Here is a 26,884-nt window from a genome sequence, read left to right on the forward strand (position 1 = left end):
TCTTTCGGTACGTCTTTAGATTTTAATTCAAAACATGAGGAAGGGGGAGAAGGGAAATGTGAAGATGGGAGAAAAAAACAAAACACAAAACCCAGCACCTATTTCCTTTCAAGAACAGAGTAATGATCACAAATGAAGACTTTCAACTTTCTAAATAAATAATCTAATTTTTAATCCCCCCCCCAATCCAAGCTATTTATTAATATCATATGTTAGATCCGTGTCTTTGTAGTTCTGGAACTTATAAAGCAACTCTGCTTTTCCCATCTGTGCCAAGATGTTTCAGACTAGTCTTTGAAATGCTGCAAATGCAGATGAATATGACATAAAATAGGAACTGATTACATACACATTCTATATGTGAGTAATGGCAGCCCAGAACACAGATGACAGTACATGTTCACATAGTGTACTGTACAACTCTGCTTCATATACACAAGTGTGTAGAGATCATCGACGAACAGCATGCCCTCTCTAATATGTCTGTTCTAGGAGCTCAAAATAAATCGGTTGATTTCTTGCAAATAAAATGACAAGAAAGCTTCTTCTCCCCGGTACATCAGTAGTTCTCATTTGAAAATACATCAGAGAGTCATCAACTGATAGAATGTACCGATGCATTTGATCCAGATTATGTTTTACAAGCCAAAGAATTAGTCAATTTGCTTCTCTTCTCTCATTACTAAGTGACTGTATTAACTTCCAGCACACCTGTTTAACTATTTTAGCTCTATCTCTTTGGAAGGTTTTCGTTTCACATGATGAACAAGCTCAAATAAGGATTTCTCTCAAAAATATATCCCTAAATTATGTCTTCCAAGGAAATATTTGACATTTGTCCACCATAATTCCTTTCTACTATTCTATTACCACGCTTTTGAGTATACCGTCGACATGAACTGTCCAAAAACTGAAATGAGGGAAACTATATTTAAAAAACTATCTGCATTTAGATATTGCACTTGTATAGGATATGCTTACTTTAGCATATTCTGTTCATATAGATCACAACAGAAATGAGATCTTTCCATATCCACCTATATTTCTTTATGAATTCACATCATAGATTTCATACCTTTTAGAAGATTAGCATACCTTTTAAAAAATAAGTGACTTCTCATTGTGCAATAAAGGGTTCAGTTTATCATATCTGAGAAAGTAACTGTATTAAAGTAACTTGTCCTTTTTTCTACCTCAAATGTGTTGGGTGTTCAGCACTAGGAAATCAGACTAGGGACACATCATGCTATAGGGTTCTGATTTTGCAAAATAACTCTAACCAGATACTCAAGTTAGCCTTGCATATTATAAATACAAAGAAATACAAACTTCCTTGAATACAAAAAAAAAATAGATTTAAACTAAAGGAGAGTATGGAGAGGAAAGTAGAAACAATGACTGTTTAAATAAACTATTTTTTATATCTGGGTATCGAGTGAACTGTATACTACCAATCAGCCATTCAGTTCTGGAAACACCTTTCTTTCACACAATGGTTTTTGGCATGTCTTTATGAAAAATAAATACATGGATATCCACAGGGCTTTTTAAAAAAGAAGTTAATTGGAGTCTATTCAGTGTTGTGCTGGTAAATGTGTAGCAACTGGCTCTCTAGAGAAAAAAAAGCCCCAATTGGATCATTTGCCAATTTCCATAGTGTGAATAATCCCACCATGGCCATTTCCATTCTACTAAGGGTGTAACGGCTGCCTTTCAAAATTCCTGAAAATTTAACAATCAGTGCCTGCTAGACAGCTTACGCTTACTTCAGCATACCCTGAGTCTGCTACAGAAAGTGATACCCATCCCTCTTCTGCCTCTCAGACTTGCTTGCTGGAATTCCTTTGCCCGGCCTGACTTACCTGTCATTTTCTTAGCCCCCAAGTGATTAGGATGACCCTGGTATAATACACAATTCGATAAAAGACTCCATACAAAAGGTGAAGGGTTATATGACTTGCAGTGAATTAGATCTAGAAACAACTTGTGAGGAAATTGAACTTATGACCTTAGAACTGTCAAATCTATCCAGTTTGCTTGATCTCCCATTTCTAGGGTTAAACTGAGTAATAATAAAATAAATGAATTTCAGAACTTTGGCAGTTTTCCTTTAATTGAAAGTGTGCTTTTCTATCATTACAAGGGGAAGTTCCAGACTTCAACTTAATAAAAATCAGCGGTAGTTTTCAGCCACATTAGATTTCCACACTAAACAGAAACAGCTGAGAAGCCGCAGTAGGTAGGTTTGGTTACAATAGTTTAACTCAGTGGCTGGATTTCTCTTGCAATTGTCATAACTATGAATCATAAGAAAATCAACTGGATCTTTCTGAGCTGATATAAGGTGTTCATCATCTGTTATTTTGTCGCTAATTTGTTTTTCCAAAATCCATTTGAACCTCCCGGAAGCAATGTGGTTTTGCTTTTGTTTGTTTTTTACATTTTCATTAAAATTCTCAAATGGAAATCAGAAATAAACCAACTCACAGAATGAATGTTTCAGATAGAAAGGGTCTTTGGGATCATCTAACCCATGTTGTAACAGTTTACAAAACTGTAGAAGGAAACTAAGGGATCACACCCATCATCCAAAGTCACAAACTCAGTCCTAGTGACTAGAGGCTATGTCACTTTCAGGACCCTTTTCTTTACGATATAATCTTTTTTCTCACTTTATCAAAATGGTTATTTGAAAATAGAGATAGAAAGTAGTCATTTATTCTTTACAAGATGTTCTAGCTCCTGAAACAGTGAAGAGAGTCTCAGGGAGGAGGGTAACAAACACAGAGTAAAATTGTTAAGTATTTGAGAACTTTCTATGTTAATGTCATACTACACTTGGATGTAAGCAAGTCCCAGTCATCTATTTTTAAATGTGTTTTAAAAAATTATACCCAGAAGGCCCTACTTTCAAAAAAAGCATTTATGTTTGTTTCTACCATTATATAAGCAAGACACCACAATCTTCCAAAATTAAAATCAACTGGTTGTACTTATTATCAAGTTCTTAACCCTGTGGCTTTCAATCACAGAGCCATCACTTATGCATTTGTCGTGTGACCTGCACTTCAAATAATCTGTTGCCATCAACAGCAAATATTTGCAAGTGCTTTCCTTTTTGTCTTTTGTTTTTGGTAAATTAGAGCTGATTCTGCATTCCTTCTACAATGATGCTATTCATACATATTTGCACTCTTGTTTGCTTGCATATGAGGGAAAGAGGTCGAAGTCCAGATAGTGATGCCAGAAACTGAGTCACTTACATGAAAATCACCCGTTATCACTATCACTATGAAGGACCCATTGAAGAGTGTGCTAAGATCTTAGCGAATTTTGTGACTTTGCTCAACATATTGCTACAAAGTCAATATCCATTTCCCTGCAGGCCTGCAAGCAATTCAAGACCAGAAGACATTTATTTCCCCCTGTGTGAGTCCATTGGAGACCAGTACAGAGCTGCTGGTGTGGCAGATGCCTACTTAATACTACACCAAAGAAATTCCAACATCGTCACTGCACGGTATCTTCACAACTTTGTGGATTCTGATGTGTTGCAAGGAGAGGACTCGCAGAGATCATGCAGAAGGTATAAGTGATCTTTTTGCTTTTTGAAGCTTTAAAAAAAAGTACCAATCTACTTTTGTAATATCCAATGGCATATTTTTATGCCCTAAAGGGATTTTATTCGGAGCTAAGAAGAAAAGGTCTCACTTACTGTCAAGTAACTTATAATGAATGACGTTTTGTTGTTGTTATATTGTTGTTTTTGTTACTGCTGTTTTAATAATCTTTGATGCATAGCAAGCATGAGATGCTTCAGCCTCTGCCCTTCCAAGGTGGCATCCCTCATGGCACCTCGGGCCATCCTCCCACCCCGGTTCCAGTGGGTAGAGGCCGACACAGCCACTCCTCTAATAATAACTTTTAGAAGAGCTTGGAAATTTATAACGATCAGATAAAACTACACAGCTCGGAGCTTCTCAATCTGTCTCAGAACAATTGGACAACATGCACGCAATAGAGGCAAGGCACACACTCGTGTCCTCCTGTAGAATTATGTGCTGACGCCATCCTGGTTCAACTCTGAACACTTCGGAATAGAATTATTCCCTTATTCACTACTCTTCTGAGTAGAATTATTTCACTGAGTAGTAGTATTCATACTAATAAAGCTCAGGTACCATTATTATTTCTCGGGTGCCTTCCACGCAATCACTTTCTCATGTAAACCTCAAATTATCCTAAAGATTTGGGATTATCACTGTTTACAGAAAACTTAAGTGGCCTCTGCAAGACCAGGGAGCTCCAATTCCAGTGGTGGCCCTGGAATTCACACCCAGATCTTCTGAAGATCCAATGCCCCTCCTCTTTGTCTACGCTCTTGAAGCTACTGGCACAGCTATCATTTCGAAGGACTTGAATAAGCAACATGACAATTTGTATCACTTATGCTTAAAAAAAGGAAGAAAAAGAAGCTAAAATAAATCTTTCATTTGGATATTTTACTTTCTATTGAAATATTCTTTAAGCAGGAAGTTATAAAAATGGCTACATTAGTGTGTATCTGTGGGTCGAGTGTGTCAGTTCCACCCACTTCCCAGCATGCAGCCTCTTACCTCTTAAAAAGGCAACTGGTAGTGGTGGGGGGCTCGCCTGGGTTGCTCAGTGGCTGAGTGTCTGCCTTTGGCTCAGGTCGTGATCCTGGAGTCCAGGAATCAAGTCTTAAATCAGGTTCCCCACAGGGCGCCTGCCTCCCCCCAGCCTATGTCTCTGCCTCTCTGTCTCTCATGAATAAATAAATAAAATCTTAAAAAGAAAAAAAAAGGCAACTGCAACTGGGCTTTCCAAGCCACCCTCATACCCTGTTTCAGCTGCAACCATCTCCCAGATTTATAAACTGTTTAAGTGATTAGGCCCAAATCCAAGTATGTGAAATTAACACCCCTGCTTCAACTAGTCAAATGATAAAAAATGAGAATTTCATCCACAGGGGAGGTCCCTCTCTGTAGATGTGCATACCTGTTTCTTCTGAAAAGATGATGAATACCTTTCAAACCAACAATTACCTATGAATGAGAAATAATCTGGTAAAAAATTTAAGGAGAAAATGAGAAGCAGGCTTTCATGGTCCTAGAACAGCATGTGTTTTTCTGTACCAATAGCTCACTGTTAAGAAACACCTGACCCTCCAAGGACCACAGCTTTATCAACACATGCCCAGTGAGCCAGGTGGTTTACTCAAGGGCTTGGTTCAAGTACTAACAATGAAGTAGCCCATACCCCTCTACCAAGTAATAGGGTTGCTACTTGGAGAAGTTACCCTCGGTAGAGAGAATGAACATGACCAGGGCAAAAAAAACAGGTGTCTGTGTGTGGTCGGGGAGAAATTAAGGTGGAGTGGACACACTTATTATCCATTTGTTTTCCACCAAAACCACATTTTAAAATGGCACTCAATCAGTAATCTGCATATGTAATTCTTTCTAGAACTATGTAGATCACTTCAGACTCTAGAGAATAATTTCAGGAAAGTCTGTTTTGATACTTTCAAAAAACCATTTTAAAGTAGTATCATCTTTGAGAAGCTCAACATGTTTTAAAGATATTATCCAGTACATCTGGGAAACAGCTAGAAAAATCAAAGAGATGGCACCCAAAGTCAGTATCAGAGAAAGAAATAGAACCTATGGATTCCACTAAAACATAGTCTGAATTCTAGATTAAAGTAGATAGCCAAAGGCAAAATGAAATCTGTTTAAAAAAATACAACTCTGAGTGAAGGACAAAACTGTTCAATATATGCATCAATCTTTTTATGTTTTATTCACTGTTGCACATGTGGTACCTAGAATTAATACCTGGCATGCTGAAGGAGCTAAACAAATATTTGTTAAATAAGTAAGTAAAAAGATGAGAATAAAAATAGCCTTCTCAATCATGTCTATAACTTGAGGCCTGAAAACCGTTTTATTAATCAATTTTAATCATCTTCACCAAAAGCCAGACTTGACTAGGTATCTATACAAATATAAAGAAATGTATTTTCCTTCTCACAGAGGAAGTGCAATGAGGCCCTTGATTACAATAATCACACATCAATATCCACAAATGCCTTAATTTCAGCTTAAGTTTGTTGTTGTTTTTTGTGGGTGGGGGGAAGGGAAGATGCATTCTAATGCACTATCTTCGTCTATTTATTTTGTCTCCTTCTTTCTCAATTTGCTCCACATTGGTCATATTTAACCAGTTTGCCCCTTCACAAAGTTAGCCATTGCCCCCTGTTCTTTCAGATTTAAAAAAAAAAAAAAAGTGTTTCAGATTACTGAAAAGAAAAAAAGGAGGGTAGGAGGAAAGAGAGAAGAAAAAAAACAGCCACATTGAGTTGGCTAGTAGATGAATAGCAAGAACATCCCCTAACAGATCCCATAGCAATATTTTAAAAAAAAGACAACTAAGCTTTATGTTCAAAAGTATTATATTTTAGTCTTATTTTCCTATCAGAACATCAACAAAAGGCCAAGGTGCTAAAGGTTTTGTCTTACATCTGGTTTCATTTTTATCAGTAGAAGAAAAAGACTATGACAATGAGTACAAGGAGAATCCTTCTATCCCAAAACTTTAAAAAACAGACACAAAAGAAGATAATTTATAGTAGTGCTTTTAGCGATTTGGGAGTCCTGGGCTCTGCAGACACTTGTATCAATGAGGAACATTTGTACCAATGGCAACGACACAGCTTATCCCTTTTCTTCCTTCTACCTATTGAGTAAGGCTAGGCAAAGTGCCTTCTATTCAGTTTTAGGATCTTAGAAAATGAGGAGTGTATCAGTAACCAACAGCATGGGCTGAAGGGACTGTGCTGCCTCTCAAAAATACAAAATATCAAAATTAGGCTATTATTTAAAGAAACGTTGCAATTACAGAAGAGCAAGCTACTAAAGAAACCAAGGTTCTCTATGTTCCCACAGGGCAGGAAAAGACTGGAAGAAGTGGAACCCAGCTGTTTGAAAGTTCACTTCCAACCAATAGCTAACCTTGGATGTTTAATTTGGAAGGTGGTGTGTTATTAAAGTTCAGCCACTCATAGGGAGAGCTCTGCTTGGCAAAAACACTAGAAACAACCCAATGAAGAATGAGAAGCAGTAGGCTAACTCCAATTATTAAAATCATAAGCCTGGTAAATTGTTGAAGCCACTTTAAAGAAAGAAGTAGGCAGACCCAGATTACTATAAAATTCTAAGTTTAATTTCTATCCGTATCTATAGCACAGTGCCTGAACACACACGGAAGAAATACATGATAAATGTAAGAAAAACTGCAACAAAAAGGCATAATACTTTGGATATATATAGAACTTAAAATCAATCTTGGGCATTTGTTTCCTACTCCTTACATGTTTATAGCATTTCACATTTAAAAAGTCATATAAATCTCCCTTGATAAGAGAATTTTATATGAGACTTATTAATCATTCTTGATAAATGCAGGGTCATAGAAGCCATGATCTACTAAAAGGCTCTAACTTCCTGGCCCAAGGGCAGCCCACTCACAAGTTACCTGCAGATGGTCTATTCCCAGTTACCTTTCTACTTTCCATTCTTCTTGAGTTCATTCTAACATTTTCCCCCAACAGATCTCTTCCTTTAAAAGGCAGTGCCTTCTAAATTAAGCATTCACAGTACTGTTTGGAAATTAAATGTCAAGACAATCTGCCTTCATGAGAATAAGGTGAACCAGTCAATTTCCCTGTTACGAAAATTTAAAGTAGTAGTAAATATAGAGTGGGCAAAGAAGCTGGATTTCGTAAAGGCATAGAAAAAAGTCGTGAAGTAGAATAGAAGTCATGAGCACGCCAAGGTTTTAAGAGGAAGAATTATAATTCAGAGAAACTATGAGTAGTAAACAGAAGTTATACGATTGACAAAGATAAACATGATAAATCAGATGATGATGGGAAGAAAAGCTTGCTAACAGAAGGAATCAGATGGAAGAGGTATCTTACAATGAGGTTAGCAAAGGAGAGGATGAACCCATGAATTTCTATGAATGCTGAATTCCCAGGTTTAGAGAAACCTAACCATATTCATAGTCCTACATTTGAATTTTTTAGGAAGTTCTATCACTCTCAATTTCCCTTAATATATCTCTGATTATTAAGCTGGAATTCCTGTCTTGCAATATCAAAACAAAACAACAAAAAAACCAAAACCCCAAAACTTTAAGAACTTTAAAAAAGCAGGCAAGCAACTTGTCTAAATCTCTAGAAAAGAACAAAGCCACAGCTAACATCTAATCTACTAGTTTAGCTACCAGCTCTAAGGAGCTCCTTCAACTTTCTGACATCATCACTGAAAAAAAACCCTGTTCATTATATTTTGTAGAAAATGGTCCCAAAATGGAAATACCCCTTTGTCTACAATTTAAAAAAGAGATGGTTGCAAATGACCTCCAAATCTCTTTATATTCCTGAATAACAAATTGAAAACTTTGAACATGGTGAAAAGCTAACTGATAACATTGGAAATGAATATTCTTCAAGTTGAATAAATACATGCAGGATCCCATAATGTTAATAAAAAAAAAAGCTAGTGTGGCTCCTCGTGGATGGTCAGGGACTCAGGGTTTTCCCACGTGAGGACCTGCTTATTAACTAACTGCCATGATATATTATTAAAAATGGTGAAGTGTTCATTTGCAGCTCTCATCGGGACTGGAAAAGGGTTTCAACACTCTGGAGCGACCTTAGCACACTTTGAATAAGAGCTTGTAACGAACCCAAGCCAAGAGGGGAGAAATTCTAGTAACCTGGTTAGAGATTTGCAAACATCCTTAACTGATGAATTAATTAGCCTATTTCTTTTTTTTCTTACAAGTTGTTCTTTTGGAAACAAATTCAGAAAGCAAGTTACAGCCCATATAGACAGAGTAGAAAGGCAGGACTGAAACAGCAACAGCTTAAAGAGAGATCTCAAGTACACTTAGACATTAGCAGTCAGAATCCCATCCTACAGTGTCTCAAAAAAGCTGGACGAGGGCAGCCCGGGTGGCTCAGCGGTTTAGCGTCGCCTTCAGCCCAGGGTGTGATCCCGGAGACCCGGGATCGAGTCCCACATTGGGCTCCTTGCATGGGGCCTGCTTCTCCCTCTGCCTGTGTCTCTGCCTCTCTCTGTGTCTCTCATGAATAAATAAATAAAATCTTAAAAAAAAAAAAAAAGCTGGACGAAAAGTGGCAAGTTCAGTCACCTCTGTTCTTTGATATCAAACCCCGAGTGATATTTCACTGTGTTTAAGTTTCCAGTAAAGAAGAAAGCTCACAAAACTAAATCTGACAGAATGACTAAAAATTAAATGATGTATGTAAACCTCTTCGCATAGCATCGGACAGCCACTAGTAAGCGTTCGGGGAACGCCGGCTTCTGCACGTTGGTTGGCAGTTCTGTCCAGCACACAGAGAAAAGTCAGACTCTAAAGGTAGACAAGTGTGGATTTAAGGTATCACTTTGAGCAGGTTACGTCTCTGGCTTCAGTTTTTCACATGGTGAGAGTAGATAAAAACCACCCTCCCATTTGGTTTTTCATAAGGTTTAAAGAAGGCAAGACACATTAAAAAAAAAAAATCTCACATTTTGAGAACCTCACACCCCAAAAGGCTAACTGCTGCCAAGGAAGAAGAATCATCACCAACACCATCATTGTCCTCGTTGTTATTATTATTCCCAAATTTTATATAGGAAAAACAGAATCAGCCTCACATGTGCTTTTATTTTTTTTTAGTCTTATGCCGTTAGACAGTTAATGGCATATGTATTCCAGAGTGTCTCCGCTTCAGTTCTTCTGACAGTTTTGACAGACAGGTCTTTCTTTCTTTTTTTTCTTTTTTTTTCTTTTTTTTTTTTTAGGGGGCTGTCCTGTGCATTGCAGGGTATATGGCAGGATTCTGGCCCCACCCAGTAGATACGAGTAGCATCTCCGAGCTATAGTAATTGAAAATGTCTCCAGACGCTGCCATGAAGGGCAAAGTCACCCCTGGTTGAGAACTACTGTTTGATACCAGTGACAAGGAACCGCTGGCTTCGAAAATGCTGAGAATTCCCTTGGGTGGGCAGCAATCCAGATGAGCAGAGGTACAATGCTGGTGTCAGCTGTCACCCACCAGGTCTCACATTCTTACTCAGTGTACAGCATGGAATTTTAAAACAAGTACTTGTCAGGAAACCACACAGCAGCAAGCTCAGAATTCCTGAACTTACAAAATAAGCCATGGAAACGCTGTGGTGGAAATATAATAAAGCAATAAAGCGCAAACGACACAGACATGAACAATTTGGCAAATGCTCCCCAATCAACCCCACTCAGTGACCTAGTCATAGCATGAGCAATGTCCTTTTTCCTCTCTGCATTAAAAGGGGAGTGCGGTCAGAGGAAAGACTGGACGCCAAACATGCCTGTGTTTTCATTCAGCTGGCGATTCTGGCTTCAAGCAAGGCTCAATGTCTCTGCTCCAGTCTTTCCAACTGTAAAATGGAGTTGGTAATAATGAATACCCTGACCTAACTAGTTTTTGATTCTAAGTTGAGGATATCCATTCACCATTGGGCCTCAGGTCATAATAACCACTAGCGGGAAAATCATTATAACCATGAGAAATAATTTGGTCTCTGACCTTCTGGCACAAACAAGTAGAATTTATATCATCCGTTTCACGGAATGTTTTAGTTTTCCATGTCATCTCACCTATATTGGTCTTCTTTGTGCTATCTATACAAGGACTAAAAACATTATGTTTATCAGTGGGTTTTTTTTTTCATTCTTAACCTCTGAAGGAAATTTTTTAGGCATTTTCCCCCTAATTATCTCCCCTGCTTCATGAAATTTTAATTCCAGAAATACTGAATATCTCTTCACGTACTGTGTCCCTTTGGAAGGCCACAAACCATTGTAAAGCAATCTATGCTCCTCAAGAATCCATTTTCACTCCCTAAAGGCAATATTACCCCCACTGAGGGTCATGGTAAAGATGCATCTCATTTTAACGTGTGTTCAGAGCCTTGAAAGTCACTTTCTACACAGCAGGGATTTTTGTTTGTTTGGAGTAATCTCTACACCAACTGTGGGGCTTGAACTCATGATCCTGAGATCAGGAGTCACATGCTCCAGACTGAGCCCACCAGGCGTCCTGACACAGCAGAGATTTAAATGAGAGTTTCTAAAGAGATTTAGAATACCGGAAAGAAAACTGGAGAAAGCAGGTACCTCGATATGACATCAAAGCTGGACCTCACCTGGAGAGGTCTGGATCCCTAAGGAGGAAACACTCCATTCTTCCAGGACCACAGTGTCTTGGGGCTACCAGCGCCTCTCAGTGGCCCAAAACCCAACTTGGTCTCAACCATAACCTAGCTTCATCTCTGAAGGGAAATTCCATCAAACGTGCATTTCTTGGTAAGCATGCAAAGCATTCTGTTCGGTGTCAGAATTATCAAAATAAATGGCATATATGACTACCATGGAGGAAATCAGAACCACAGGAGGCAAAGGCACCTGCAGCTCTGGTTTGGCACCTTTGGGTGTAGAGCTGGAGTCACATGTGCAAGACAGCCTTACAGGGGCAGAGTGACATGACAAGGTCTGAACGAATGAAGTGGACTGGATGTGTGTACACAAAAACAGGCTGGGCAACGGGCGTCTTGCAGCAGGATGGGAGTACAGCGTATCAGCTCTGGCCATGGGGGTGGGTCAGATCTGATTTTCTGCATTGTTACACAAAATTGGGGTTTCATGTCAAATTTTCTGATTATGAAGGGTGGGCTTCATTCTTTTAAGTTTAAGGGCTTAAATTTTTAAAACGCTTTGCAGCTTTAAAAATATGCAGGCAATGTAACAATATATAAACTATTTGCAAACAGAAGGCAAGAAAACTTTCCTCTCTTCCTTAAGGAAAGAGGTACAGATTCTAAGGGACTTCTCAGATCACAGAAAACACTGAATGGGGCCGGGGTGATTATGAAGCTCCTTCCTCTATGTAGTACATTGATGCAGACTTTGAATTCAACAGACTAATCTGCTGCATAGTTATGCACAATGGTTCATATCTTTAACATTTCAGAAAAACTGAGGAATAGTATACCCTAACTACTTAAAGAAATTTAAATAGGACCCTCCATTAACCACTTCTGCATGCTTTTCAACATGCTGCATACATCAGCAGCTCTTCATAATCACTGATTTCACCTATATTTAGCAACTTTATAAAAATGGTGCATTTTCTGCCTAACTAGGCAAAACGTCACAATATCAAACTAGTATTACCCTACGTAAAATTTCTACAACATGTAAATAATTGTATCTCCCTAAAATTTTAGTTGATATAAGGGCACAAACGAATCTTAACCCTGAGTTCAGTGGCTTAACTTTCGCACAATTACAGACACTTCTTAGTAGTTTGGGATCTTTTATTAAAATACAGTCGTTCCTAAGTGGCAGAGGCTGTGCCAACTGTATTCTCCAATCTCAAGAGTTCTGACAACAATCCATTTATTTTTCTTCATTTCTCATATCATGACTGTAATATAAAATTAATTCAAAGCTTTTTGCTGACAAATGCAGCATTTCAAAGCAGTGTCACTGAGACAGGCACGATGTAAAAAAAAAGGAAAGAAAAAGAAAGAAAGAAAGAAAGAAAGAAAGAAAGAAAGAAAGAAAGAAAGAAAGAAAGAAAGAAAGAAAGAAAAGTAGGTAGGTAACAGATTGAAGAATTTCACAGTAGTTATAGGATCAAGGTCAATGGCCAAGGCAAAGCCAATGTAGAGAAAATCACCTTATTTGTAAACTCTTTGGCTAAGATCTGAGTGATAGGGATAACCTTTTATAAAATAAGTGAATTCTCTCAGTGATATCAGAAGTGAATGTTAAAAGCCAAGAAGTACTTAAAACTGAAAAGGAAAATTATAGGCAGACTCTTTCTTAGCCATTAAATATTGTTAGCACATACTCCTGTTTTGACATACTAACATAAAAGATAATAAAACTCATAAATCAATTGGCAGTCTGCCTCTAAGATTTACTTTACTCAAACTGGTCAGTTAGAATATTATATATTAAAAATCTTCTTAGCTTCCTACATATAGGGACCTCATAGAGATGAGAAGTTCTAAACAAAGAATGGAGAAAGAAATGTATAGGGACCATCATCCAAATGAAGGATGGTCCTCAGTTATAATGGTTTTAGTATTTTTATCTCAAACTTCTCTAAATTTCCAACTTTGTCACCATCTTATGATAAAATCTGGATGCTCTAAATGTCTACAATAAATCAGTTTTTCATTCCTGTTCTATTTCCACTTCACCTAGGTGAATTAAAATGGACCATGAATGCAAGGTCCACACAAAGTTGGTGGTTCGCTGAAGGTAGTCGTTGGCCTGTACTGGTTCAACACAGAGGTTTTGACTATTCACATCAAAACAAGAAAAACAAGGGTGACAGTGAGTTTTTCTTCTGAGTGAGTTTATATAGTTTATAAGATCTTTTGTCTAAGCCTATCCTTTAATTTGTTGATATTAAAAAGTATTTTATTTTAGGAAATGATATGGATAGTAACTTGGAGCTCCCTTAAAATTTTCAAATCAATGTCTTCTCCAAAGAAAAGCTTGATGTGGGACGCCTGGGTGGCTCAGCGATTGAGCATCTGCCTTCAGCTCAGGGAGTGATCCTGCAGTCCAGGGACTGAGTCCCACATCGGGTTCCCTGCATGGAGCCTGTTTCTCCCTCTGCCTCTGCCTGTCTCTGCCTCTCTCTGTCTCTCTCTCTCTCTGTGTGTGTGTGTGTGTGTGTCTCTCATAAATAAATAAATAAATAAATAAATAAATAAATAAATAAATAAATAATCTTTAAAATAAACAACAAAAAAAACAGAACATAAGGAGAGGAAGGTTTTGTCTTATAAAAAAAAGAAAGGGAAACTTGACAAATCTGTACTAGCTCCCTCTTTAAATTCTACTAATTCTACTAATTTCTACTAAATTTCAAAATCTAAAAACACTGCTCTTTGTGACTTAGCATGTTTGGTCTAATTATTTGTAGGAAGGTGCCCTCATGTTTGGATGAGGCCCCAGCCAGGAAAGGACAGGAGAGGGAAGCAGGAAGGTGGGCTATGAAGGGTAAGTCCTGGGGCTCACCTCTGGGAAAGGAGTTGCCCTTACCACAAGTCCAGGACCAGGACAGTGGGCTCCACCGCTTAGCTGTGTACTCTTATCACCCACCCACTCTGAGTTCACTGTGACCATGTTAAAAGATTGCTTCTAGCTGTATGATTTCATGAGTCTAATCATTTGGGCAATTCACTCTGTGACTTTGGAAACTGACCAATGACAGCATGAAAGCACTGACTGAGATGTCAGTATTTGGATGATAAGTGATATAATGGACCCGTTGACTTCTGGCTTCTCCCCCAGGCATGTGGGATGAGATGGAAGTGAAAGGAGACAAGGAAACCTCAGGGAAGAACATTTTGCCAAGTCCTTCACTACCTCTCCTTTGATATCTTGATCAAGAAATGCACCCAACCCTTCCTTCATTCTCCTCATCTTCTCTTCTATTCTTCACACACATGCACACATGCATGCATTCCTGCTTCCTTCTTGCTACACAAAAGGAGGTTCAGACAGAAGCCCTGCAGGGTCCTCTTTGGTGGTAGCTGGGACTGCTGGTATTGGACAGTGTGACAAATCTCAAAACCTATCAAAAAATTTGAGGGCAAACTCTCAGAGGTCAAAATTTGGGATATTAACCTAGTTAATATTTCTTCCTGCAAGTCACTGATTTTAGACTAATACAAGACCCAGAAGCTAAACTCAATTGCTTTCAGAAAAATACTACTTCTCTCAATGAGAGCAAACACTAACCAAACAAAACATGCAACCCAAATGAACACAGATTTCTAAAAGACAGGAAACCAAAAGCAGCAAGCACTCATCTTAAAATTCTAAGAACCTATCGTAATGTATCTCAAAGATTCAGTTTAGTTCAACGGTATTCTCTAGCTCCTGTGGATATTTCTTTTCCTCAGCCAAATCAAACATTCCTTCAGGGATTTTAGATTAATTTATTAGCGACTTCAGAGTTTTTTCTGTAGAAAATGATGGAAACTATGAACTATGTTTTCTGATTGGGAGATTTAATCCTCCACAAGTGCTCTGGTTTCACAATCCCACAAGTAAGACACTCATGAAAGTGGCTGCCTTTGGATTTGACTCTCACTCATTTTTCTCCAAGTGAACAGGTGCACGTGTGTGCAAATACACACACACACACACACACTCATGCACACACATGATGTGCCCACAGTGAGAACAGGGTCCGCTGTCGTTGAAGACATGGCATGAAACACCTTTCAATGGGAGGTGGTGTGGTGTGCCCCTCTGACCCTTGACAGTTGCTGGCATCAAAAGCTATGCTCAGGTTAGGGGAGGAAGGGGACGCTGACCTGCACTGGCTCAGGGGGAAGCTGGACCACATGTTGCATGCGCTCGCTATGGTGATGTCTTGACTCTTCCTCATAGATCACATCCCTCTCATGCTGGGGAAGGTTTAGGAAGCGACGGATGGTACAGAGGTTCTCCCAGAGGGTGCGATTCTCTGGGCTGGGGTTCTCCTTCCAGCGGAGCAGTTCGCACAACCAGCCCTAGAGAGAGAGAGAGAGAGACAAGGTCACCTGGGTTAATCTGTAGGATTCAGGGCAGCAGAGCATGGCTGGGCTGAAGTCCATTGTCATCCCAGGGTTGCCTATTTTTCTGTCAGAATTATTCCTACCAACCCAAGAAGATACTGCAATAGCCTGGCAACTCTGAAAACCAACCAGTGACCACAGAAGTGGTTACACCAATGCCCAAGAGTTTTCACGCTTGTTAATGACCTTATCATCCTCCCTACTGAACACATTCTCAATGAATTTACAGGTCCTTTTGTAAAAGATACTCAAGCAAGATGACAGTTATCCAATTCTCTGAAAAAAAAAAAAGTAAACTATGTTGCTCAGCTACAATTTTTTAAAATTACCCAGTTGGATAGTTTCCACCCAAAGAGAAGACTGAAAATGAACAAATATGTATTACAACATAGTGAATTCTAAAGGAGGAAAATGTCTGAGTGTAAACAACATTGAACTCTCTAGAAAGGAGATAGTCTTAGAATTATTAGTAACTTCACAAAATAAAAACCACCACCTTAGCTATCATGAAAATATTGTATATTTGCTCCATCTCTTTATGCCTTGGGCTTTAGGCCCTGTTAACCATCCCTTTCCCACCACGGCCACACCTGCAGGAAGGTAGGCAGTTGGCCGGGTCACACCTGCAAATGTGCCTCCCAACTCTGGCATCCGGATGTTCTCTTGCTTGAAACTGCACGAGAAAGAAAATGTAATGCAAATAATGATGGATTATATGAAAATAATACAGAGGATGCTGTCAACATCGCTCACTGACTCATGTCAAAATATTTTACCCAGTAGCTTTCTAACCCATCACTTCCAAGCTACATCGCTAATTTTAAAAACAAGAACTGTCCCACATCACGCGTCTTGCAAAGGAGTAAGAATTTTTCTAAAAAGGTGCATAAATAAATACAAATAACTTTGTAAAAATTAAATCCCCAACTCTCAACGAATTTTATATCCTAACTTGTAAGCCAATGAAAGTTCCTGACATGCATTATAAAAACCCCATATAATATCATAAGCTGTTGTTTGTCTAACTCTCCACTGTGTCTTCTGCCTTTACCCAAAAAAAGGCAAGATTTGATTATCTCCGCTGCATCAGCCAAGACAGCAACACCAGCTGTTCTCATTGTGCAGCCTCTTCCTCACGGCCTCCATGTTAATAACCTGATCATTCCATTTTCTCCTTCAACTGCCGGCTGCAGCACCGCGAAGAGACAAAAACCCAGGCCCATCTGCAGCAGCTGTAGGCACTGAACTGTGAAGCCACTGGGGATTTATAAACTAATCTGTAACACAACACTGCCTTGTTTTTACAAGTGAGAGGCCACATTTGCGCAGACCTGATCTTTTCTTGCAATAAACTGGGAGCTGGGGAGAGTTAGAGGGTTAGGAAGAATGAAAACAAGATATCGAATCATTTGCTTGGAAATGTTTTTTCCAAGCATTTTCATAGACTTTTTTTCAAGTCAACTGAGAGATAGGTAAATGCTGCTTTTCAAGGTGCAACCTATATGAAAACTGAAGACAATCACATTTTTTAGCCTCATCACAAAATAAATGATATTAAAAAAAAAAATCTCCCCGTCCCAAAGTGTTTCCTCAAGGGTTTCTTTGTACAAAGGAAAAGACTTCTTGAGATGGAAAATAAACCAGCTGTGGAAAAATAAGCTCCTCTTTCTCTGTCTTTTCACAGATCTGAATAAGTCTCCAACTGAACTCTTTCAAATGTTTCAAACAGGTATGTTTAACATCTCCTGGGGGAAGCTAGAGCAGAGAGACCAATCACTTAACAGAAAATAAAAACAAAAACCTACGTCTGTTAAAAGATGAAGTTCTGAGATGCCCAGACCTTCAGGAGGACAGCACCTGCTGTTCTGCTCGAGGAGTGAACTGCATTGTGGGAAGCTGCAGCTTGAAAGGAGGCAGGTGACAGCTGAGTGGTATCTCCACTTATGATACCCGGAATGTCTCGCACAACATCCATTGCCGCGTTTGATTTATATGCGCTGTTATAATCTGCACTCATTACAATCACTTAGAACAAACTACAGGCCTCGTTATGGACTGGGTGCTGTCTGCCATTCAGTCTTTAAGAAGTGTGGTGCTCAATTTGCCCACTGACATGCAAGGTCCTGACCTTGAAGCTATTAGGGAGCAGATTAGACACAAGTGTGATCATGTGTGCAGACATAAGCAAACCAAATTAATTTCTGGCACAGGGAGGTAGCCAACAAGACCCTGTTCTTAGGGCACCAGAGAACTTCCTCAAATCCCTGATGGAGCTGAGCTAATAGCATGTTTAAGGGAACCCGGTTTTGAAGATGAAGCACATTCATGGTATTTAGAGGGTTATTAATCTAGTTTCCCCACAAAGTGTTTGCTTGGCTGATCAGATTAAGGGATGGAGCCTTCAACAGTGCACCCCCACCACAGCAGGCCCCAAGAAATCTGTGATACTTCACAGCCTTGGACATATTGCACCATGTGTACCCAGCTGCTTCAATAATTAGCTTATGAATGTATCAGCTGGTTCTGTGATTTTTATAAATAATAACTAACCTACAGAGCAGAAAGATTGTCAAGAGCCTTACAGTAGCACAAAATTGCAAGGTGCTCCGAACTCTAACTTGCTCTTCCACCAAATGTCGATATTCCCTACCAGCGGCGCTCCCGCGATGCCATTTATAAATATTTATTTTGCATTTCACATGGCAATGTATGTTTGTTGGTTTTCTTCATGACAGCCATAATTTACTTTCCTTTTGCTCTCACTGCTCATTCCACGTATTTGTATGCTTACCTTCCAGAAATCTATTCTTCTACCCCACTTCCCCTCTCACCCTCCATCTTTTTATTCACAGGGTCCTTCCACCAGCCCATTTGGGATGCTTATCTGTTTTCTCAATGGGATCTCTTATTAGCTTGTTTGGGGGCTAATGAACGTGTGAGAAAGTGCCATGTTACTGCATGAACACACATGTATGTCAGTGAACCCACCACAGAAGAGATAGAGAGTCCCCACATTGGGATTTTTTTCATTTATATAATTTTTGCATGCCGTCCAAGAAAGTTTTGCAGTATCAGGAAAAAAAAAGTGTAAATGTCAAATAAAACAGTGACAGATGACAGTATTCTCTATTGAATAGCACTGTTTCTGTCGTGCATGTTCAATGGGAACTCATGAATTATTAATAAACAAATCTCCTTTTTCTGTTAAAAATCTCAAGTAGGTTTTTTGTTGTTGTTCCCTGCGTGTTATGTGGAGAATTCCAGGAGAATTATTTTCATTTCAGAAATGCTGATACAGAAGTTTATCTGATTTCCAGCCTTGGTCAGCTCTGTGAGCAGGCGCCATGAACCATGGGGTATATATATACCTCTCTGCGACTGCTCTTTTAGTCTGGCTGTAAGTTTCGATCAAAGGTTAGCTGAATCTTCATATAGTCAGTTTAGCCTTTCCAGTATGGTAAAACTGAGGCTAAGTGAGTTACAGCCAGGAAGCTCAGAGGGTATTCAGCACGGAGCCTTGAAACCTAACTGCTAAGTTCCTGCTCTGACATTAAGTGACTGGGTTACCTTTGGGCAAGTGGTTCCCTTCTTACAGCTTCTGGAATATAACCGTTAAAGGAAGGGTTCACAAAAGATGGTTTCCAAGTTCTCTTTCCAGATCCACATTCCACAGTCTGTTTACCTTGTTATTTGTCAGAAATAGCAGATGATAATTACCCATCAGGGTTAAAGTACAAAGAAGCCACCTTGACCAAGGGATTGAGGGCAACATCACCAGTGATAACATATGCACATCATGAACCCTGTGGTTTCAGGCACTGCAAAGAATGAACACAGCCCAGTCTCTGTGGCAGTCTTGCCAAAAATGCATAACCTCAGTTGAATCACGACAAACCCAAATTGAGAGATGTTCAACAAAATAGCATATCGGTATTCTTTTTTTCTTAAGATTTTATTTATTTATTCATGAGAGACACAGAGAGAGGCAGAGATGCAGACAGAGGGAGAAGCAGGCTCCATGCGGGGAGCTCCATGTGGGACTCAATTCCGGGACTCCAGGATCATGGCCTGGGCCGAAGGCAAGCACCCAACCTCTAAGCCACCCAGGGATCCCTGCATAACAGTATTCTTCAAAAGTGGCATTGTCATTTAAAAAAAGGAGGAGACGTGACTGGGTGGCGGGCACTGAGGTGGGCACTTGACAGGATGAGCACTGGGTGTTATTCTGTATGTTGACAAATTGAACACCAATAAAAAATAAATTTATGATACCAGCAAAAAAAAAAAAAAAGGGGGAGGAGACAGAGGAGGAGAAGGAAAAAAGACCCAGTCACAGACTGCAGAAAAGTAAAGAGAAATAATCACTAACTGCAGTGTGGTCTCTGGATGGGACCTTGGCACAGAAAATGGTCAATAGTGGAAAGACTACTGAGATTAGAAGAAACTTTTTAGTTTAGTTAGTGTATTAAAACAATGTTAATTTGCTGGTCTTGATAACCGCACTGTGGTGATATAAGGTGAGAGAAAGTGAAGTGAGGAATATACAGACACTGTACTATTTTGCAACATTTCTGGGAGTCTGAAATTTGTTAAAAATAAAAAATGTTAAAAAAAATACAAAGAACACCTAAACTTACATCGAAGAAAATCTACACGGAGTCTAAGTGTAATGATGTCAGGGAATTAATGATTGAAATTCTTTTGCCTTCAACCTCTGAACCTAGAGAGGGAATATAAGTTTAAAGGCTGCATTCTTGCAATCAATGGTTAAAGTGTTCCCAAGCATTCAGTGTGTAAGTAAATAATATCTAAAAATATCTCATTTTAATCATCTAATCAGCCCCTTAAACAAATATGTTTCCTTCAGATGAAAAAAGAATTCTTACCACACTTTCCAACTATGCAGGTGAGGCAACACTCACACAATCCATGTGTTCCTGAAAAGTTGCATGTCAATCTAAATTTACAAAGCAAATCATGTTGCAAATGTATTAGGACTCTTTATGACTTGAAGAAATGTGCCATTATTTCTTTTCAAAAGATGAATGATAACCTTGATCTTCTAGTAAGTTGACAGTTTTATTAAAGATTTACCTAAATAAGATACCCCTCATTCCCAATTCAAAAACATTAAAAAGGCATAATAAGAACCACAATTTGCTCCTGTTTTTCTTTCTTGGTTTTGTCTCTCATCAATTCCTCTACTGACTTTGTGCTCCAGCCATTGTGAGTTACAGACCCTGAATTTGGTTGGTATTCCCATTTCCATGCATGAACTGTGCGGTATGTACCTACCCATCTGTGATTTCTCTTTAGTTTTAACCAAAGGTTGGTTGAATATTCATATAGTCAGTTTAACTATTTTAGTACGGGTGAACTGAAGCTAAGTGAGTAACAAGTGTTTGACCACAACTAATATTGCTCATGTTACTTACTCCCTTGGCTGAAATGTCTCATACACAACCTTCTGTCCCCCCTGAGAAGCTATATTCCAAAGCTCAGCTGACATGGTCTCACCTGATCTGAAAGAACTGTTTGCTCACTCCTGCATGACTCCAAAGCATTTTGCTTATGCTCTTCTGTGATTTGATGATGATTATTATTACACGGGGGCATGTATGCATCCCCATTGGAATGGTCGGTTCTTGATGAGGGTGGAAGGAAAGGGTTGGTTTCTTACTCGTTTCAACATTCTCACAGCGCTGCAGTTCCTTACACACAAAAGATCCTAAATAAATGTTCATTAGATTTAACTGAAATTATCTGAGTACATAAAAATGAGCCTACTGGAATGTTTTGCAGCCTCAAATTCAGAGTTATAGTTGGAGAGGGGAACTGTTTCTCAGAAGGAACCCTGTCAATGTTCTGAGGCTTGTTTTCCCATCTCTAATGCCCAAATATGATTTTTTTTAAATGGAGTGATCTAATTTACATTATATATTCATGCATTATATATACTATATAAAAAATAGTGATAAGTCTGTCAGAACATTAATTCAGTTTGTAATCTTGTATTCAGCACCCATATATTATGTGCCATGCAATGTGCTGGTATGTTACATATATCATTTGTCTTGATTATTTTTACTAACCAGGTTAATTGAGATCACCAGCATGGAAGTGAGTATTCTGACAATGAAGCTCAGGAAAAATATCACAATAGAGAATGACATATATGGTGGATCTTGAAACATAAAGATGGATTTCACCACGTAGGGAAGGGATGTGATCAGAAGCATGTTCCAAGCAGAGATAATATTATCAGCAAATGCAGAGATTTAGAAAATTATCATAAATAATTGGAATTATTTAGGAATGAGAAACAACTTTGTTAGCTAATGCAGTCTAGAAAGAGGTGGGCTCAGGTTAGAAAGAATAATATGCAAAGAAATTTCATCTTAATCCTATGGGCCTTGGGAGCTACAGAAGACTTTTAAGTGATATAACAAAGAATTAACTTTTCCTTCTTTTTTCTTTGCTTTGCTTTCTTTCTTCTTCCCTCATTCCTTCCTAACAAGAAGTCCTTAGGGAAAAGACTATGATAAAGTCAAGAATACCACTTATCCTAGCCTATACACAAACACACACATACACGTGTGTGTGTGTGTGTGTGTGTGTGTGTGTGTGTTTGTATATTTTTTTTCTTTCACTGCATATCAGGACCCACAATGGCCTGGTAATGGTAACGTACATACCTCATATGGTTCACCCAATAGGAGTTTTCACTCTAACAAAAAAAAATGACATGTATTGTAAACCCCAATCTCTTTTTTTAAAAATCTGTTCTCACCATTTTAACCATTTTCTTTTCTCTCTGTGTGTGTTGTTGTTATTCATATGAGATTTTTTTAAAGCTTTCCTGGATTAAAAATGATTCAGAAAGGGCAGTATTATTATTTCAGTTATAGAAATTTTAAAGGTCTAAAATTTTCAAGTAGACAATACCTGAGCGATATTCTCCAAACTACATACCAAAGGCTGAGCATTCTCAGCCTCCAAATAACTTCCCAAATAACCAGGGAGGTCTTTCACAAAATGATAATATGACCAGAGTTTGAGTTTGAACCCCAGTAGAGATGACTTTGAATCCCAGAAGCTCCAAACCTTACCCTTAAGTGATGGGGGAGGGGAAGCAAATGGGAAGGCAAGAGTTCCTGTCCGTGGTACTGAAATGTCACTGCGTACTAAGTTACTTGTTTTCCTACCCAGGACACTGGTAATGACGCCAACTTCTCCCAGGCCCCATGTTTTTCTCCTTAAAAAATAAATAAATAAATAAATAAATAAATAAATAAATAAATAAATAAATAAATAAATTAGAATTAAGTTTTATGTCAGTCACAAATTTCCTAGTTTCTATAATATTTCAGAATAAATAAAAACTTAAGATTTGCTTAGCAATAAACACGTTTGTAGCCTAGTCTGAGCTACAAAGAGAGAGACAGAATAAATAACCGTTCCTGTTAGGTAAGGTTTACTTGCCTTGAAGGCGGGGCCTTCTCAGTCGTTATGTTGTAATGTGCTTCCCAATGTGCCTAACACGGAGCTGATAAGTGAATTCAATCTACAAATAGTAAGTAACCTCCACCCCCTTTGCCCCTCTAGGAACTCCAATGAATGAATCAGTCAGCAAATGAACAGTTCTTCAGGAGAATGACTCAAAGCTTCTTGCACAGAAATGTAAAAGGCCATTTACTCACCCACATCCTCAATACAGAAAATGTCAGCATATGTAACCAAAAGGAAATGTTTTCTGAGTGTCTCAAAAGAAAATTCATATTATTAACCACAGACAGTCGCTTTCTAAATGGAAGCACATAAAGTCCCCAAACAAACTTTTGTAACTGTGAAAGGATTTCTCTTCAGCTGGTTGAGACTCTTCTGAAGTGTGAAATGAGCCAGATAATATTCAGCTCTTGTTTCTTAGTCACCAAATTCTCTTTTCATGAATCCAATAAGTGTCTATTAAAATAAATAAACCCCCTAATGATTCAAGATAACCTAATCAGAAAACTGAAATGGATAAAACGCTAACTGCAAGGGAGACTTGTCAAGGGCTTCAGTGACTCTGACGAGGAGGTCATCTAAACCTGAAAAGGGTCTGTGCTAAGCATTTGGTTACAGTTCAAGGTTAATTACTTTATACCTTGAACGTGTTAAGTAAAAATGATCTGCTTCTTCTTGTATTTTTTCAAGACTATACACCAAGTTCTAAACTATTTTCACGGGGACCAATTTTCAGCTGTCTCTGGGCATGTCTCTCACATTTCTATGGATGTGTTTGTAAAGATTGAATCTGTAATTGAGTGTAATGAAAATTTTATTTCAGAACAACTTCTTAACTTCTGTTATGGATGGCTCAAGACAAGAGGGGATTTCATAAAATCTTGTTGCCCTTCTTTCCAAAGATATATGGGATAAACATAGCTACATAATAATGTGGAGATCTGGTATGATTTTATACAAATATATACACAGATACATACATGCATAAGTGGGAACATGCAGCTGAAAATGAAAAAGCCATCCATGTTTATCAAAAAGATGAATGAATCTCAAATCCTATACTTCTCCACTTAAATACTAGAAAGGTATTCACAGCAAAATGTGCTAGGCTGAAACATCAAGCAGAGAACAACCAAATATTTCCAGTTCCTGACTTCAGGTCCAAATTCCACATACCTGTGACATAATGCTATATATTTCACAAACTGCCTCAAGAACTTAGAAGTGTAGGGGGTAAAAAAACCCAGACACAGCAGGAAACTATGAATGAGACTTTTTTTTTTTTTTTTTTTTTTTTAAAGATCAGAGCTGGGACCCAAGTGAGACAAGCAACCAACTAATGTGCAAAATTTAAGGATTGTGGCTCTGAAAGCTTCTGCCTTCTTAAAATTTGCACCAGCTTCCCTCACCCTGGTCTCTGCTCTGTGAAAGGAAGAAAATCCAACAGTTTCCACAGCAAAGTGATAGGAACTCTTCATAGGTACCAACATTCTCCACCTATAAGAACCCTGTTTAACCCAGTGTGCTCTTTGTAAGAGGGCTGGGAGGGCTTGGAGAAATAGTTTTACTATGTCAAATCATTTGCTTCACATGTAAGTTTCCAAAGGTGCCATGTCACCAATTGGTAAATAATGTAACTCGAGGATCTCTGTGGTGGATATAAAAATGTGCTTAAAGCCAATACAAAAACTTGAGGTATAGGTAAAGGTATTCGATATTTTAAAAACTGCATAGAACTCTGTGATTAATCTTCATCCATATCTAATTAAGGGCTCTCTTAAAAGCTAGTTTTAGGGCATGAAACATTAACATAATTAATTGTAGGGACAGTAAAAAGAACCCAATTTCTCACTATAAGGTTGATATAAAAACTGAGATCTTGAGGGAATTTCTGCTGATAATCTCTCAACAAAATGTAATCTTTTGAGATGATGCTGAGAAAAAAAAAGGCAGAGAATGAAGGGCTCAATTTGATGCTTAAACATCGTGTTGACTGCCTACTTTAGTCTGGCATTTGGGGATGTTGAGAAATCTAATTTCCTCACTACATGGCATGATAACTTTTTTCAAAGGGTAATTGTAGTGTACATATATTAATTTTTTTCACTTGAATTTAGTGGCTAGCCCTGAACTTGTAGTAAACATGTCCCAATTGACAAAAGTAGAAACTGCTCCTTGATAGGCTGTCAGTATGATGCCATTATAAAGAAACCTGCCCAGCAGGAAGAGGCAGCTACTCAGGCAAGGCTGCATGCCTCATTAGCTGGCCTTACCTGCTGAACATGAGAGCAAATGCAAAATCATCTCAGTTGGGACTGAGACCACCCGACTCATCTTACACACAGTATCACATAGCTACTGCTGCCTGTCACTTCTTATACCAGGAGATGGGGCAGCCAAATATCGACTTCCAATAGCCTGAGCTATCCCAGTTCTAATAGAGCCATTTCCATAAAGGGAACATAATAATATAAGATAAATGTCAGACATCTTTTTGAGCAAAGTGGCAAAACCTTGATCTTTGTGTGATATTTTCCAAAGGCTAAGAAACTAATAATGAGATAAAAGGCAATATTTTATACTTTGTAAATTTACTTTCCTATATGAAAAGTTGGCCATAAAAAAATAATTTTAGCTTGTCTTATAATTATGTGTTGTGCACTATGATTTCAATTAGGATATAAACACACGTGCACATCCATACACACACACTACGTGTTAGAAGGACTCTAAAATATGAACAGTAACTATCTCTGCACTGTAGACTTACAGGTGATTAATGTTTTTACCTTTAAACTTTTCTTCATTTCCTAAATTTTCAAAAATGAAAATTACTTGGTTATTTAAGTAATAACCATAAAATACAGGTTACTTCTTTAAAAAAAGAAATATGTACAACTAAATTCTGCCTGGGGCATTTTTGAGAGACACAAAAGTAAAGATTAAATGTGGTAACCCATGACCAAATGAAGTAAACTTGTTAGCACATATACTGAATGTGATTAAAAACTCCAGGGCAGCCTGGGTGGCTCAGTGGTTTAGCGCTGCCTTCAGTCCAGGGCCTGATCCTGGAGACCGGGATCGAGTCCCATGTTGGGCTCCCTGCATGGAGCCTGCTTCTCCCTCTGCCTGTGTCTTTGCCTCTCTCTCTCTCTCTGTGTGTGTGTCTCTCATGACTAAATAAATAAAATCTTAAAAAAAAAAAACTCCAAAAGCAAAGAGCAATAAAAGAAACAAACCAAATAATATATCCATTATTTTTCTTTATATAAAGTTGTCTGTCTTTCCTTTGTTTCCACTTTATTTTAAAAGGACCTGCCATGAAGAGCTGCATATTTTAAATCATTCAGCCTGTTAAACAAATCAGAGCATCTATAAGAAAAGATTTTATGATAGGGAAGGAAATTCATAAAATCTGAGTTTGCAATCTACATCTAAAGCATAGGTAGCCTTCTACTTAGGAATACAATTTATTAAGTCAGTAGGAACATGGAATACATTTTTTTTGATGTAAACATAAGTGATAAGGAAGGAATAAAGGTCAGAACACAAAATCTACTTAATCCTAATGTACATGAAGCGTAGAACACACTGAAACCCAATCACCATGGAGAACACAGCTTTGATGGGGAAAAGGATTTCAGAATTGTGTA

The 26,884-nt window shown here is 38.4% G+C and overlaps 1 protein-coding gene across 2 annotated transcripts in view; it reads right to left on the minus strand.

The window, feature by feature from the left end:
• SATB2 (SATB homeobox 2) overlaps nucleotides 1–26,884 on the minus strand; it is a 185,837-nt gene that overhangs the window by 21,711 nt on the left and 137,242 nt on the right. For both annotated transcript variants that reach the window (XM_055345634.1, XM_055345633.1), the window contains one exon: nucleotides 15,483–15,680. In XM_055345634.1, the coding sequence (XP_055201609.1) occupies nucleotides 15,483–15,680 (198 nt within the window). The remainder of the gene's footprint in view (nucleotides 1–15,482; nucleotides 15,681–26,884) is intronic.

Source organism: Nyctereutes procyonoides, unplaced genomic scaffold (assembly GCF_905146905.1).
Source record: "Nyctereutes procyonoides isolate TBG_1078 unplaced genomic scaffold, NYPRO_anot_genome, whole genome shotgun sequence".
NCBI lineage: Eukaryota > Metazoa > Chordata > Mammalia > Carnivora > Canidae > Nyctereutes > Nyctereutes procyonoides.